Source organism: Schistosoma mansoni, chromosome 4 (assembly GCF_000237925.1).
Source record: "Schistosoma mansoni strain Puerto Rico chromosome 4, complete genome".
In the NCBI taxonomy this organism is placed as follows: Eukaryota; Metazoa; Platyhelminthes; class Trematoda; order Strigeidida; family Schistosomatidae; genus Schistosoma; species Schistosoma mansoni.
The window spans coordinates 8335981-8351862 of record NC_031498.1 but is presented as its reverse complement, the minus strand read 5'-3'; the positions used below and the strand labels follow the sequence as shown (position 1 = coordinate 8351862).

Here is a 15882-nt window from a genome sequence, read left to right as displayed (position 1 = left end):
AAAGCATTCCGTCCTTCGGTTGTGTTGACTGGTTCATAACGGTTATCCATCCGGCCGATTTATGAGACAAAGATTATGCTAGCTGCATATCTTTGCCTAGTTAGCTCCACTGGGCCTGGAAAACTACATATTTTTGTGTCGAATACGCATTTTAGTTCGACATCCAGAATATATCAAGGCTCAGTTAGAATACGGAACTTAGTAAGTAAGTTATTTTTGAACATAAAACAGACATACTGGTAAACTTTTAATCAGTTGGGATTAAAATAACGTAGGGCCAGTGAAATGTCCTTGATCCCTGGCCCAATCATCAGGCAGTTGGGTCACTGAATATCGAACAGATCACCGATCCCTGTCAAAGTCAAGGATAGCCTAGGCGCACCAGTTGATCTCAAGCCATGGACTGGCCCATGAGGTAGTGCACTGGACCATGGTCTTACTATCTTCTCTGTATTCTTTCGACTACTAATATATTTGTATTATAAGGTCTTCAAAGCATCCATGGTACCTTAATACGACGAATGAGTAGTCCACGTTAGGTGCTGATCGCGAGGTGTGACTTCGACATTAGCTGCTAGTCACACTATTCCCGTCTAACTAGAGTAGGCTCCTAATCATTCGACATAGATCACCTATGTTGGTGGTCTACAATAACAACAGAGCTTTCTGGCCTCACTAACAAGGAGAGCTAGAGTGATCTTGAGTGTGATCTTCAGATTTATCTGTGTGGATAGAAACTCAAAGGCTTGTATGAATCCTTTTCCAGTGAGTTTCCTTTGGTGTTCAGCTCCCCCTTTAATGAGTCAACCAAAAGGGTAGATACAGCTGCGTAAGTTGACAATGGGACGATGTACCTAAAGTTGGTGTGTATGCGTCTTATTTTTGGCTTCTCAGTTTATATCCTGTGCCCTCTAAACTTCACTGACATAGGACTCAAAGGTCTGATACTTATGTTCTTAACTGAGAAAGGATTATCTGAATCTCGTAACGATAATTTCAAATTAGGCATGAAATGCTTCCTTTTCAGTGATTGATTAGATTAATATAAGTATACAAACTTTTAATTGCAAATTATTGAATATCGAGGTTGCGGCAGTTCTGTAGTGTGCGCTATGTTTGCACAATGACTGGAGAAACACAGTTGTTTCTTAGTTCTTCAGCACGATACGATTGGCAACCGAGTACTGAATTTGACTCATAACCTATAACTTCTCGTCCCGAAAGTAGAAGTTACTTCATCAAAATCATTGGCATTTGTAAGCGGGTTTTACTATCTTACACCTGACTAAATCGGTTTATAACACTTCACTTTCAAATCCTATTTCTTTGTGACTAGTCACAGGCAATCTTTCACTAGCTTCAGTGTAATGACGTTTATTCACGTATAGTAAACACCTCACATTACTTTTCTTTAGTCCCGGTCAAATTTAAGAATATTAACATCTTTGTGGAATTGTACTGAAAGTATTTATAAATAAACTTAAGTTCACTGATGTCCTTCACTGTGAAAAGCCTAACGGGCCGCTCCAAGTAAACGTCTCGCTGTTTTAATTGTAGTAAAAGTTCTCAGACGCTTTCTGTGCAAACAGTTAAACCAGAAATATTTTTATCTCTACCGTATCTGTTCTAAAAACTAAAACTCTACATTAAAAATGGTGTCGGAGGTGAAGTCAAATAAGGCTGGTAGATTCAGTAGGACTACTGTCTTCATAAACATTTAGACCTTTGTTTCTTAATTCCCTTTCATGCCAAGAAATGGCCACTTCCTCTTAAAAGGAAGTTTGTACGGCCATGCAGACAGCATATAATCAGCTCCGAAAAGTAGTAGATAACCGGGATCCATCTCACTTGGAGTAATCTCGGTATCAAAAATAAAACTCATATCAGCATCAAACTGGACAAACCTTGGGTAGTCAGAGTTTGCTTCATAATCGTAGAGGTTTTTACTCCGCAGGTCGCAAATTTTTCATATTATCTCTGGACAGGAAACAGTACGTTGGCTTTCAAGGTGCTCATGATATAAACCGATGAAGGTATATTTTGAAGAAACTTGAATTAATTGAAGTATATCCAAAGTTTAAATAAATATTCTTCAGACCAGTACGCATAACCTCCTCTTAACCAGGCACTTTTGATGTTGAGCTCACTAGAAATGAGTAGAATGGCAAGTATAACTTTCTCTAGAAGTATTAAGATCAGTTAACGTAAACCTATACCTTTATGGGAATATGATGACAATTAAAACCGGGTTTATCAAGCCACCCTACATTTGATGATCTTATGACTTCAGCCACGAGATTTATCTTGGATCCCCTTTTTAGTACTTACGAAACTTAACCCCATTTGACACCTAGGGGAAATTAGGGGCAAGGGAATCGAGTCACCGAAATCTATTCCCTTAAATTCAGAAGACCATAAAAGTCAACTTGCTAAAGGTTGAAAACTTTTTCTTCACAACAGCTTATTCATCAGCTAGGTAATAGATGTTTCTCACTGACCATACAACGTTGAAACAGGATACACTTCCGATTATTACTAAATTTAGGGTTGATAGATGATCAAGACACAAGTGCAATGGGTTTTGGCGAAGCCCTGGTTGCCATTAGTAAATCTCACGGTTGATTTTACCTAAACAATCCCAGGCTGTTTCACGAAGACCAATCAGATACCGCATTTAAGTTTATACTTTGCATATCTTCCTTCCTCACCATACTTCCTGGTGAATTCGGGGACTCAATAGTGAAATTTAGCTCTGACATGACAAAATAAGATAATATTATTTGGACCAATTCTTTCTATACCAGTTCGTTATGAATTCCGGCCACGATAACAGGTGTGAACTTCATTCAGTATGACGTCCTAGGAACGGTTTGCGACGTTATCAGACATGGCTCAGAATAAAAGCCGGTGGTGAGAAACTGAAAGAATATTTGCTGGTTTGTATATTTCTCAACTGAACTGCTTCTCCCATCATTATTATAATTCATATCATTGCTTTACTCCCATACACTGATTTCTATTTATTTCCGTCCCTTTTTTATTATACTCACCCTCCTTTCTCTTCCTCCTCATATATATATATATATATATATATATATATATATATACTAATGTTTATATTTAAATAAATAGATTTTCTAATGATCCTGTTATACGCTCATACTTTAACTGTCTTTTTTGTTGGACGTCGAGCTATCCGTGCCTAATATATCAAGGGGATGACATCGACCAAATACATTTTGTGTTTAGAGCTCAAAGTCTTCCTTTGCAGCAATTTCTGGTCCTCATCAGTATAGGGTCCCGTTTATCAGGCTTTCTGGTCTTCTATAAATATAGGAAAACTCGCCATCAGTATGTAAATAAATAAACTTGATTCATGTTATTTATCCAGACAATAATTGGTTAACCATTTAAGGTCTTACTAAGTTAAATTTAGTTGGATCTAAGCAAATTCAGTTTTATTTTCCTGTGATGTGGAATCTACACCGTATAGATATGAGGGGAATTCGCACAGCTAAATTCGTTTGTGAGTTATTAGACATACTTATCTTACCCATTGCTTTTGTCAACGTCCACATAGTCTGTAGTGGTTGTTTACTTTTATGGTAGCTGAGTGTGTTGTTAAGTAGAACACATCCGACACATTCATTAGGTTTATTTAAATTTCTAAGTGTTGAAATTAAGTGATCTTGGTTCTTTGAAATGATGCTTATTTTCAAAATGCCATCAATCTATGAAGTCACTAACATTCGGGGGCTATCCTGCTGTACATAGTAGAATAAGATTACTCCGGTTTTATTTCTAATTTTAATCCTTCACTAATATTGATATCACTTTTTCATTCCTTTCTTTTGCTTCATATTAATTTACTAAAAAAATATTTAGCAGTCACAATGGTTTTTCATAATACCTTCAATCACCATAGCTGCGTAATGCTGTGATAATTCAAAAAATATCTTAACAAAAGAGTCATTTGGATTTGCTGTATTCTGAGTATATTGTTCCGTGAGTTAAGGAGATGGGGGTGACTAAGAAAATAAACCGTCCTTCAGTTTTTGTATCTTTTCATTCTTCACAAATATAACTATAAAACATCCAAGCTTACTTCATCCACCAATTTACTCTTTATTATATCCTTTAGATATCTCTATTAATGACAGGAGTTCGGAGAGTTGCGATAACTGGTTTGGGGGTCTGTACACCTTTGGGTTTCAGTGTATCCGAATTATGGGCGAATCTTTTGCAGGGATCTTGTGGAATATCAAAGACGCTTGGTATTTTTCTGTTAATTTTCATGACTCATAGATGAATTTTCTTTTCTGCCTAGTCATGTTTTTGGGAGCATCGATGATCGAAAATTGGAAGAACAAAAGTCTCTTGTGGAGTCTGAGGTCTATAAGTCATGTGGTTTGGATATTTCTAATGACTGGAGATCTGTATCACGTGCTAGTGCTCTGGGTATTATTGCAACTTGTGAAGCTTTCAAACAAGTGAAGTGGAAAGCAAACTCAGGTTACCGAGCAGGTATGTTTTTAAATGATCTAATAAGATAACATTCACGAGGTACGATAATTTCATTCTAACGTTTTCTCATTAGCTCAGAGAATTTCCTTCCTGTCAATTGACCTAAACGTTTATTCACTCAATTATCACCTGCATTCGATATTTTAGTAAAATATGAATCCAAAATGCTTAATATATTTGACCGGATTGATCGAGCCTTTTTCGTTTTACAAAGGCCAGGACATTGACTAAACAAGTGAAGTAAACTTACTTTATCTCGTCACTTCTTTATCAGCTATTTATAATCTGTGATATCTAAACGCCAAAACCACAGACAAGGTTTACGATGGTCTGATTTCTGGAATAGATCATTATTAGCAGTTCGGTTAAGAAATAATTACCATAGTTTGGTTAGAATAATGAAAATCCTTGTATAGTTAGAAAGGTATTTTAAGATTCTGCGATCGATTATTGTGTTCGATAAAAGGTCCCCGAAAATCAAGGGGGGTTGTATAAAAACATTATGGAGCTTAAAGTAGGTGCTTACGTAATTAAATCAGTAGATAAATTGATGGTAATGAAGAAACAAGGTATATAAGAGCGTGGTTACCTGAATTCACTGGATTGAGAGCAAAACTTCGATTTGAAATGAAAAGAAGTTCAACTGAAATATGATTTAACCAGTCAGGTAAAGGAATTTAAATTCAGACTATTGGCATTAGTCACTTTTTTTTCTTAGACACAAATATCTGTTTGTTTGCTATGACCTCAGAAAGTTTGAAAATACTTGAGCTTATATGCTTGCTCAGTATTTGTCAAAGGATGTTTACTCTCCGGGAATAAAGACCTTTCAAAATTTGCTCCTTTTTTATCTTAACATTCTAACTTCTATGACACGCATAATCTAGGAAATATGTTTGCAGTTAACAAAAAAGCTGCATTTCGACTTCTGATCAGGTTAACTGTCATGCTCCTACAGGTAGATTTTAATTGGTGGCGTGTTCTGTCAAGTATATTAACTATATATGATACAAATTTTTGTCACGTTCTACGTTGGTTATGACCGAATGACTAACTACCTGTATAACGTCATCACTTTTAAAGCTTAAGAGAATGGAGAATGTTTGTATTTGACTTTAGATCAATTCATTTTATTATATTCAGTAGTTCTGTGTTTATCAATGGATTTCTGTGGATATATGTTGTTACTCTAACACTTTCCAATTTTTAACTATACTCTTTAAAAGTGATCGCTGGTGTATATCATTTTAGCTAATTTTATCACTATCATCCCATGTCTAATTGAATAAAAGTAAGTAAAATTAGTCTAGTTTAGCAAATCCCAATAGAGTGTTGGGTTAACTCAAAGCGATTATTGGGTTTCTGGTTTAAATCTCATCCCACTCACTTCGGTTCGAGTATCTAGGTCGTTTAGCACACATACATGAATCTGCACATGGTTACCTATTTATGTTTATTAGATTATAATTATACCAGTTCTCTGGATTGATAAGTTAATAATAGGTCATAATTACTAATTTACTCGTATATTGTATTTCAAACATTTTTGTAGATATTCTAAGTTATTTAATGGCTCGACAGTTTGTTTGCTAATAATTTTGTAGTATAACTTTAGGTGTTTGTTTTGGAGTGGGATTGGATGGTCCAAATGAAGTTATGAATACATCATCAGGAATTTTAGCCGAAAGATACTCTACTATTGGGCCTCATGCTCTAACAAGAATACTCGGTAATATGCCAGCTGGTATAATAAGTCGAATTTGGGGACTACGAGGCCCGTGTATGACAGTCAATACTGCATGCGCTTCTGGCCTACATTGCATTGGCGAAGGCTTTCGGATGAGTGAGTAATTTTTAAACAGTTTCAAGTGTCCAATCACTTTGTAACCGCTTGATAGAATTGACAGTTTGTTATATGTATCATACCCATTAAACGATGATTATATTAAGACGTTATAGACATTGAATAATCAATCCCTACAGAATATCGCTGGTGTGTGTGTTAAAACAACTAAACAAGCAACTTATTTAACTGTATGATCACTATGGTTTGTTCGAAATATTTGAAGAACTAAATCCCCCTACATAAAACCACTGAAAAAACGTAAATTAGAAATTAAAATAACTTGTGTAATTTAATAACTGGGAATTATATCCAGTTGTTTGCTTTCACTATCAATTAGTTGCTCGTTTATTTTTATTTCATATTTCACTAGTTCAAAATAACGAAGCTGATCTGGTTGTTACTGGTGCATGTGAATCTCCTTTGAATGCCTGGATAATCGCTGCTTTTTGTCGACTACGTGCATTGTGTACACAGTTTAATGATACTCCTGAAAAAGCCTCTCGTCCATTTGATTCCTTGAGAAAAGGATTTGTGTTATCTGAAGGTGCAGCTGCAGTTGTATTACAGGCATGGCCTCCTCCAGACAGTTTCTTAGTGGAGTCATTTATAGAAACACCAAAACCGATAGCTGAAGTTATTGGTTTTGGAAGGTCTGGTAAGTTTTGTTTCAATTTACTGAGATGAAAATGCGTAGTGTTTGGATTTTTTAGCACTTATCATAGGATTTTGCATCTCTGTTATCTTGATGGAAATTTTACTGTGACTTTTTCCCCTTTTAGAACTAGTTCCCTCTTAATAAGTCGCTTCAGACTTTTATAACTGGTTTATCCATATGGTTATGTATTCGTTATTTTCATCAGAAAAAGCAGACACTCGGTGAAAATGTAACCGACATATTGTTTCTTGCTTTTTTTAACGTTGCCCTAATGGGAATACTGAAACGATTAATCATCATTCAGTAGTAATAAAGTGGATTATTGTATGCGATGCAATGCACCTTTTCGGTGCTAATGATACCTACTTCTCTAGTCTATTTAACCCCAGAAATAAATACGAAATATTTATTAAACTGCTTAAATAGTGATAATTGATTGAACTCCATAAATAAGAGTTCAGTCGGCAATTTTATAAATTACATGGTCCCAGGTTTGTTTTAACTGCAATATTTATTTTACTTACAATTGGCTAACCCCTGTCTAACGTACAACTTAAGCGATAGAGTTGTAAAAATAAGTTATAGTTAAACACCTGTCAACTTTTATTCTGTGCTTTGACAGTTTTTAAAATTTAGGAATGATACTACATTGATAAATTAAATTTATGTAACTCATTTAATAGGTACACTTTTGTGTACAAGAATTTAAGCCACACTGTTTATTTGAGACCTATTTATACTACTGGGCTTTTTTAATCGAATTAGATAAAAAGACATATGAACTTGCGGCTTACTTGTTAAAAATTAAGTGTTTAAGCCATCAAGCCACCACTTCAGAACAGTGTATTTATTGAAAATGAATAATTTTTCAAGGAAAGTAAATATAGACTATTCATAGTATGATCTGTTGAACGAGTAGTCTTTTTGGTATTTACTCTTATAGAATGTATATATTATTAAATTGCTGGTTAGTATTATTTCTCACAGAAACAACATGGTCATTAAATTAAAATCAAGCAGGCCGGAAATGATGATGATGCTTAAAATTAGGATTCATTTGATTTTATTATCTACCTGTGTATTGCAACTGTACTCTTACCATTTTTCATAACATACAGGTTACTTTGTTTTTTCTCCAAAAATTTGTTTTTTTTACATACAGGAGATGCACATCATTTGGTTGCACCTGATACAACAGGAAATGGGGCACTTCGAAGTATGTTAAATGCCTTCAAGGACTCAAAACTTGAACATTTCAGTCAAGTAAGAGTTGTTTTTGAATAGTTGAAATATTTATTTATCTTCATTTACTTAATATTTTCTGAAGCAACATCCTAATTGCATTTATAGTTTACATCAGTGAAAATAAAAGTAATTAGAGTTAACTAAATTTGTTTCTACTTTTAGGTGATACTTTTGAATATGAGTTTGTTTATGGTAATTATGATTGAATCATATGGAAAGAGAAAAAACCAAACTAATTTGCTGCGAAATAAGAACTATAATAACTAGATAGTTTTTTCCTGATGTAATTGTCATTCTACATGCAGAAAATTGACGGTGCTGCTAAATCTAGAAAAAAACTTGTAGAAAACTCTTCAATCATTGCCGTCTAAACGCGTTCGTCTGATTCTTATTGTAAAAAAGATATTCAGTTATACATTCTTTACTATTCGATTCTTGGAAGAAATCTTTGGTTACTACTAGGATATTGTTCGAAGTTCAACTATTTGTCGTTGGGTTCGTACCCTGCTTTATTTGGATTGATTCAAACAACTAGGTGTAATTATTGTCTCTGCTTCAAGGTATATAGCTTAAAGCTGTGTACACTAACCTTTAATTGGTTATTGAGTCGGATTATTATATCATACCCATTCTATATTACATCAGTTTTACCAGTCATTTATCATAAACATAGTTAAGTACAGTAATATCTCTGAGTAACTCACTGTTACTTTTTCAGTCTTAATTCCACGTAGTTTGTTTGCGAAATTGAGAGGACGAAAAGCGTATGTCCGGTACTTTAACCAGGTTAATGGATACGTGGGATCCACCTAGGGGAATTGGAAAACCTAGATTCCAAACCGATGGTGTACATGGGCTCCAGAATCCTGAGGGAACAAATGGTGTATACCTATTGTTGGTAATTGACTACCATGGGACTGTATCTCCTATCGTCGCTCCACTACCTTGTGGATTGGACCTTTAGATCAAAGGCTCGGGGAGTGGTACTTACTTACTTACTTACTCCTGTTACCCCTCGTCGAGGAGCATAGGCCGCTCACCAGCATTCTCCATCCAACTCTGTCCTGAGCCTTCCTTTCCAGTTCTTTCCAGTTGCTATTCATCCTTTTCATATCGGCTTCTATTTCCCGGCGTAGTGAGTTCTTTGGCCTTCCTCTTTTCCGCTTCCCTTCCGGATTCCAAGTTAGGGATTGAGTCGTGATGCACATTGGTGATTTCCTTAATGTATGCCCGATCCACTTCCAACGTCTTTTCCTAATTTCCTCTTCAGCTGGAAGCTGGTTTGTCCTCTCCCATAAAACGCTGTTGCTGATAGTATCCGGCCAATGAATGTTGAGTATTTTGCGTAAACAATTGTTTATAAATACTTGTACCTTCCTGATGATGGCCGTAGTAGTTCTCCACGTTTCAGCTCCATACAGTAGGACTGTCTTGACGTTCGTATTAAAGATTCTGACCTTGAAATTAGTTGAGTGTTGTTTTGAGTTCCATATGTTCTTCAATTGTAGAAATGCTGCCCTTGCTTTGCCAATCCTCGCCTTTACATCTGCATCCGACCCTCCTTGTTTATCAACGATGCTCCCCAGGTACTTGAATGTTTCCACCTCTTCCAGGGTTTCGCCATCAAGTGTGATTGGGTTGGTGTTCTCCGTGTTGCATTTGAGAATCTTGCTTTTTCCTTTGTGAATGTGGAGGCCTATCGATGCGGAGGCTGCTGCTACATTTGCGGTCTTCATCTGCATTTGTTCGTGTGTATGAAAGAGGAGGGCTAGGTCATCTGCGAAGTCCAAATCATCTAATTGATTCTGAGCTGTCCATTGTATTCCGTATTTCCCTTCAGATGTCGAATTCTTCATAATCCAGTCAATCACTAGAAGGAAGAGGAATGGGGAGAGTAGACAGCCTTGTCTGACTCCGGTCCTTACTGGAAATACATCTGTCAGCTGTCCTCCATTCATGACTTTGCACTGTAGTCCATCGTATGAGTTTTGGATAATGTTGACAACCTTTTCAGGAACTCCATAGTGTCGAAGAAGTTTCCATAATGTTCTCCTGTCCACGCTGTCAAACGCCTTCTCATAGTCGATGAAGTTGACGTATAGTGATGAGTTCCACTCAACTGATTGTTCCACGATAATCCGTAGTGTCGCAATCTGGTCTGTGCACGACCGATCCTTACGAAATCCAGCCTGATGATCCCTAAGTTCGGCGTCTACTGCGTCTTTCATCCGATTCAGCAGCACTCTGTTGAAAACTTTTCCTGGTACTGATAACAAACTGATGCCTCTGTAGTTCTCACATTGGCTCAGATCTCCTTTCTTTGGTATCTTGATGAGATATCCTTCTTTCCAGTCCATTGGCACTTGTTCCTCTTCCCAAATCTTCTTGAATAGAAGGTGAAGCATATTTGCAGTTATTTCAATGTCTGACTTCAGTGCTTCTGCTGGTATATTGTCAGGTCCTGCCGCCTTCCCACTTTTGATTTATCTGATGGCCATCTTGACTTCTTCGATCGTTGGTGGAGTGACATCTATTGGAAGGTCAGTGTGGGCTGCTTCGATGTTCGGTGGATTCAATGGGGCTGGTCTATTCAACAGTTCCTCGAAGTATTCTGCCCATCTTTTCCTCTGTTCTTGAATCTCAGTGATTGTCTTTCCTTCTTCGTCCTTGACTGGTCTCTCTGGTTTGCTATATCTCCCTGCCAATTTCTTCGTTGTATCATATAGTTGTTTCATATTCCCTTCTCTTGCAGCTTTTTCCGCCGCCGTTGCTAGTTCTCCCATGTATTTCTGCTTGTCGGCTTTAATGCTTTTCTTCACTTCCCTGTTTGCTTCTGCGTAGTCTGCTTGTGCTTTGACTTTCGCTGCTCGTGTTCGGCTGTTGTTAATTGCTAGTTTCTTGTTCTTCCTTTCTTGAATTTTGTCCAGGGTTCCCATAGAGATCCATTCCTTATGATGATGCTTCTTAGGACCAAGAACCTCCTGACACGTTGAAGTTAGGGCTTCTTTTATCCTTTTCCAGTTGTCCTCCAAAGTAGTTTCTTGTTCCTTCAGTAGATCCTGTAGAGCCTGGAACCTGTTGTTGAGAGTTATCTTGAATTCATGGAGCTTGTCAGTATCTCGAAGGAAGGCTGTATTGAACCTTTGTAGTGCTGTTTGTCCAGTTGTCCAGTGTTTCTTTAGCTTCAGTCTCATCTTGGCCACAACCAGGTGGTGATCTGAAGCTATGTCAGCTCCTCTCCGGGTTCTCACATCTTCCGTTGTTCTTCGGAATTTTTTGTTGATACAGATGTGATCTATCTGGTTCTCTGTGGTGTGGTCCGGTGAGATCCATGTAGCTTTGTGTATGCGCTTGTGTGGGAATATTGTGCCGCCTATAACCAATTTGTTGAATGCACATAGGTTTGCAAGCCTCTCCCCATTTTCATTTCTCTCTGCTAACCCATGTCGTCCAATTACATCTTCATATCCTGTGTTGTCCACTCCAACTTTAGCATTTACATCTCCCATCAGGATGGTGAGGTCCTTTCGTGAGCACTTCTCTATAATTGATTGAAGCCTTTCATAGAACTGATGTTTATCATCGTCGTTGCTATCATTGGTGGGTGCATAACATTGGATAACGTTCATTGTGATCCCTTGCTTCTTTGTTCTGAATGATGCTTTGATTATCCTGGGTCCATGAGATTCCCATCCCACAAGTGCATTTCGTGCTTCTTTGGACAGCATTAGAGCAACTCCCTGAGTGTGTGGAGCATTTTCCCCTTCGTGACCGGAGTACAGCAGCATCTCTCCTGTACCTAGCCTTTGTTGTCCAGATTGTGTCCAATGGGTTTCGCTGATTCCGAGTACTGCCAAGTTGTATCTCCTCATTTCCATTGCTATTTGACTGGTCTTTCCTGTCTCCCACATTGTCCGGACGTTCCATGTACCTATAAAGAGTGTTGCTCTGGTTGTTAGAAGGTGCATCGGTCTCGTGACTTCCGAAGAATTTCGGCTTTCATCATGAGACGTCATAATTATTCCTTCAACTCCCAGGGCAGAGTTTAAATGGTTTGAATTATTTTTTCTGGTTAGCGTTTTTTTAGCGAGTTAGCTTTTCTACCCTCCTCCTTTACCCGGGATTGGGACCGGCAGTAACTCTAGAAGAGCTACAGGCAGAGTGGAGTGGTCCTCTAAGAAAATCACCTACTTTGGTTTGGGCACCTGGGCAGTATCATAGCCCTCACACAAATCAAATGATAACTACTACTAGAGAAATTGTTCTTGCTCCAACTCGCATTCTGGCAAATCATATTCACAATCATATGATAACATTCGTTTTTATTTTTTTATGCTACGTCACTTATCTACTCCTTTTTGTTCTCACTTTGTGTATTCTTATATTTATCGAATTATGCAGCAGCTCGTTTATGTTGGAAATTCTGTCTTATCTAAACGATCTCATGTCACTGACGGGTCGAAAGTTGAATACTACCACCGACCACGAATACTGAACCACTCTTTCTGAAACTATATGTACCGTTCAAACTGACTTCCTTCAGCGTTCGCACACTATTACGCATGAGACAACAGATAGGGTTGAGCATTTCTTTAGAAAGTCTTAACATCGATGTCTGTTGTCTATCTGAGACCCGTATTCATGACTCTAATGAAGTACTACAATCGCGTATGTAAAAGTGGGATCCCATATTTGCGATTATTGTCCGACGAGTGACGAAATGCTAAAGCATACTTCGGTATATGAACCTATTTTTGTACAACGTCTCTGCGGCTTTTATGACTAGTACTTTCTCCTGACGTTGAAATTAGTTGTAAGAATTTAAGTGGCTTGTTTTACCATAATATAACGTACTAAATACATATCAGGTGGTTCGAGTTCACTTCTATCAACCCATATAGTTCAATTAAATGACTTAATGCAATATTAGACATCGTTCAAAATAGAAATCGGTGAAAAACCTTGCTTCATTTATGAATAATAAAATTTAGTTTAGTAAAAAAATCTATATTGTTTATAGTAATGCTTAGTCTTTTTGATTTATTTATTTTATAATTATGAGATCGTTTCTCTTTTTTACTTCACTCAATTATTTGTTATGAAGCCCATTGCTTAATGCTCCTTTTCTCCCATGCTATTTTGTACGTATAAAGGTAAACGAGATACTCTAATTGATGAACGGTACTTTGTACGTATGACGTTTATTTTTCTAGAACTAAACTCTTCCAGGATTGTTGAGATCGACTATCAGTGATTGAACCTTACACTCGTCAATGATTTTCTAACGGTCTATCGTAATTTAATATTAACTAAACGTTATGGATCAGTGTAAATTCAAAATTAATTATCGTCTATTGATCAAAACTTTTATTCGATATATTTCTACAGGGTATGAATTCGTATTTCTCGACGTGTATACATTTCCTGTTAATTTGTAAGTACACTCATAAGCAAAAAATCGAGTTACATAGCTTCCTGCTTATTGGTAATTAATCTTGAAAAAAAACCGAAAAATGTATTTTTCGTCTCACATGTTGCAGAATTGCTTACACATGACTGTGTTTCACATTTATACTTATTAATTAACTTAATTTTATAATCTTTTTAATTGTTTCAGATTGGACACATAAATTGTCATGCAACATCCACCCCTATAGGTGATTTAACAGAGCTCAGTGCTATTGCACAAATTTTTGGTGAATATTTTACTCCTCAATACCATACACCTGTTGTAATCAATTCAATCAAAGGTCACCTTGGTCATTGTTTGGCAGCAGCCGGTGCCATAGAGACCGTGTACTCTGCTTTGTCTGTTAACCAGAACCGTATTTGTGGAAATCTCAATCTGCATAATCCTATCTCAATTTATGAGTTGATGGAGGTTTTAAAATCTAATTCCAGTTCATCGACTAGTATATCCTTTAATGAAAAGTGTATAGATCTGTTTAAGAACTATGCTGTACTTCCTAGACACGATGAAATACAAGTTGCATGGCCCGATAGTCATCGCCGTATTGTTATGACTAACTCATTTGGATTCGGTGGAACAAATGGAACTCTTTTAATTTCAGAATGGACAGATTAGTATAATATGTATTTTATTGTATTTTATAGATTTTATCCAATAATTCATACTTAATGATTAAGTCTTTTTAGTGTTTGACAGCGCGGTTAATGTTTGTTTGCAAATATTTAATTAGTGAATCCAGATACTTCTGAGTGTTATTTGGTGTGCTTACCAGATAAACTCGGAATTAAGAAACTAATTATGACAGTCATTCAAATTTTTTAACTGCTTTACTTAGATGTATGCCCGACCGTTGCTGCTACCTTGACATGGTGGTCGGGCTTGCCTATCGTGATGAACCAATCGAGCTATACTGGCTGGAACAGTCGTTCCTCAAAGTCCTATCATACCAGGCAGGTCAACCAGCTTAACAGCGATGCTGCCTTCCCACAAGGAGGGGTGGGGTTAGGAAAGGTCGGCCCTAAAAATGCACACTTCGCCTTATCCCACGGATATCCGTCTCCGGTGGTAAGGTTCCAACAAGTACGGAGCTAACACAAAAGGGTCATGTATGACCGACTTCAAGCAGTTGTCCTTTGGGCACTGCGGTCATACTCCCAGGTCATTAAGACCACCTCTAACCCAATCTGCTTTTCAGATACCTCTAGAAGAACCCTTCCACGGTGTGGGCAACCGGGAAGTGATAACTGCCCTCATACCTCTAACAGCACTCAAGACCACTGTATTCATAATCAATCTCCCTCTGCACTTCATACTACTCCTTCTACCTCGACTTTCAGCACTAAACTTCCTCTTTCGGTTTCCTCATCAAGTGTCACCATGGCCAACGATTCTAGTGAGCAAAACACTCTTCCAGGTCTACTAAAACCTCGCTCCAAACTACGCAGGCGTATACACTCCTTATCTTCCCTCAAACCTTGAGATTAAAATTGCCGTATATCTGTCTTGCTTTCTGTACTATATCCTTATATACAACCTTTCTTTTATATTACCACCACTAAATTAACTACTATGAATTTAGTGTTCATCTTGTTGTGCTAACGAGGTATGGCAACTTGTACCGATGCATAAATGTCCTACGTTGTAGCTGACTGACTTAGATGTATGAAAGAAATTGGATTATAATCTCATACAATTAATCTCTGAAGCAAACGTGAACATCTTGGTCAGATTCAGATTTGATGAACAACGTGAATTCATCCAGTTTCACTAGTTCCTTATCAGGTGATGAATACAACTTGGTTTGCTATTCATTTTACTTTGATAACTTGTCATTTGGTTGTGCGACTGTTTCTTTATAAATCTTTTCTCACTCCACAAATATTCGTCTCTTTTTTGTATATCTATGGTTATAGACCAACTGGATTTTTCTGTCTCTACTTCATATAATATTTTCTATTCTTATGTTTTGTTCCCCATGTTTAATTCTTTAGTCCCAATCCCTATGTATTAAGTATATATTTTTTTAATACAGTGGTTTATTGCTTGTTCAGATTATATACTGATGATCAAAACAAGTGAAGTGAAATGAACTGAGTTTATTTTAGGAACGTTAGCTTGACTGTGTTGTTTGCATATACTACA

General features: G+C 37.1%; 1 protein-coding gene across 1 annotated transcript; it reads left to right on the top strand.

The window, feature by feature from the left end:
• Positions 1–1176: 1176 nt before the first annotated feature.
• Positions 1177–14411, top strand: Smp_009150.1 (3-oxoacyl-[acyl-carrier-protein] synthase). Its single transcript, XM_018796714.1, has 7 exons — positions 1177–1256; positions 4142–4274; positions 4306–4524; positions 6140–6367; positions 6741–7025; positions 8188–8288; positions 13888–14411. The coding sequence occupies exons 2-7, from the start codon at positions 4154–4156 to the stop codon at positions 14353–14355; spliced, it is 1422 nt and encodes a 473-aa protein (XP_018651828.1). The 5' UTR covers positions 1177–1256; positions 4142–4153; the 3' UTR covers positions 14356–14411.
• The last annotated feature ends 1471 nt before the right edge of the window (positions 14412–15882 follow it).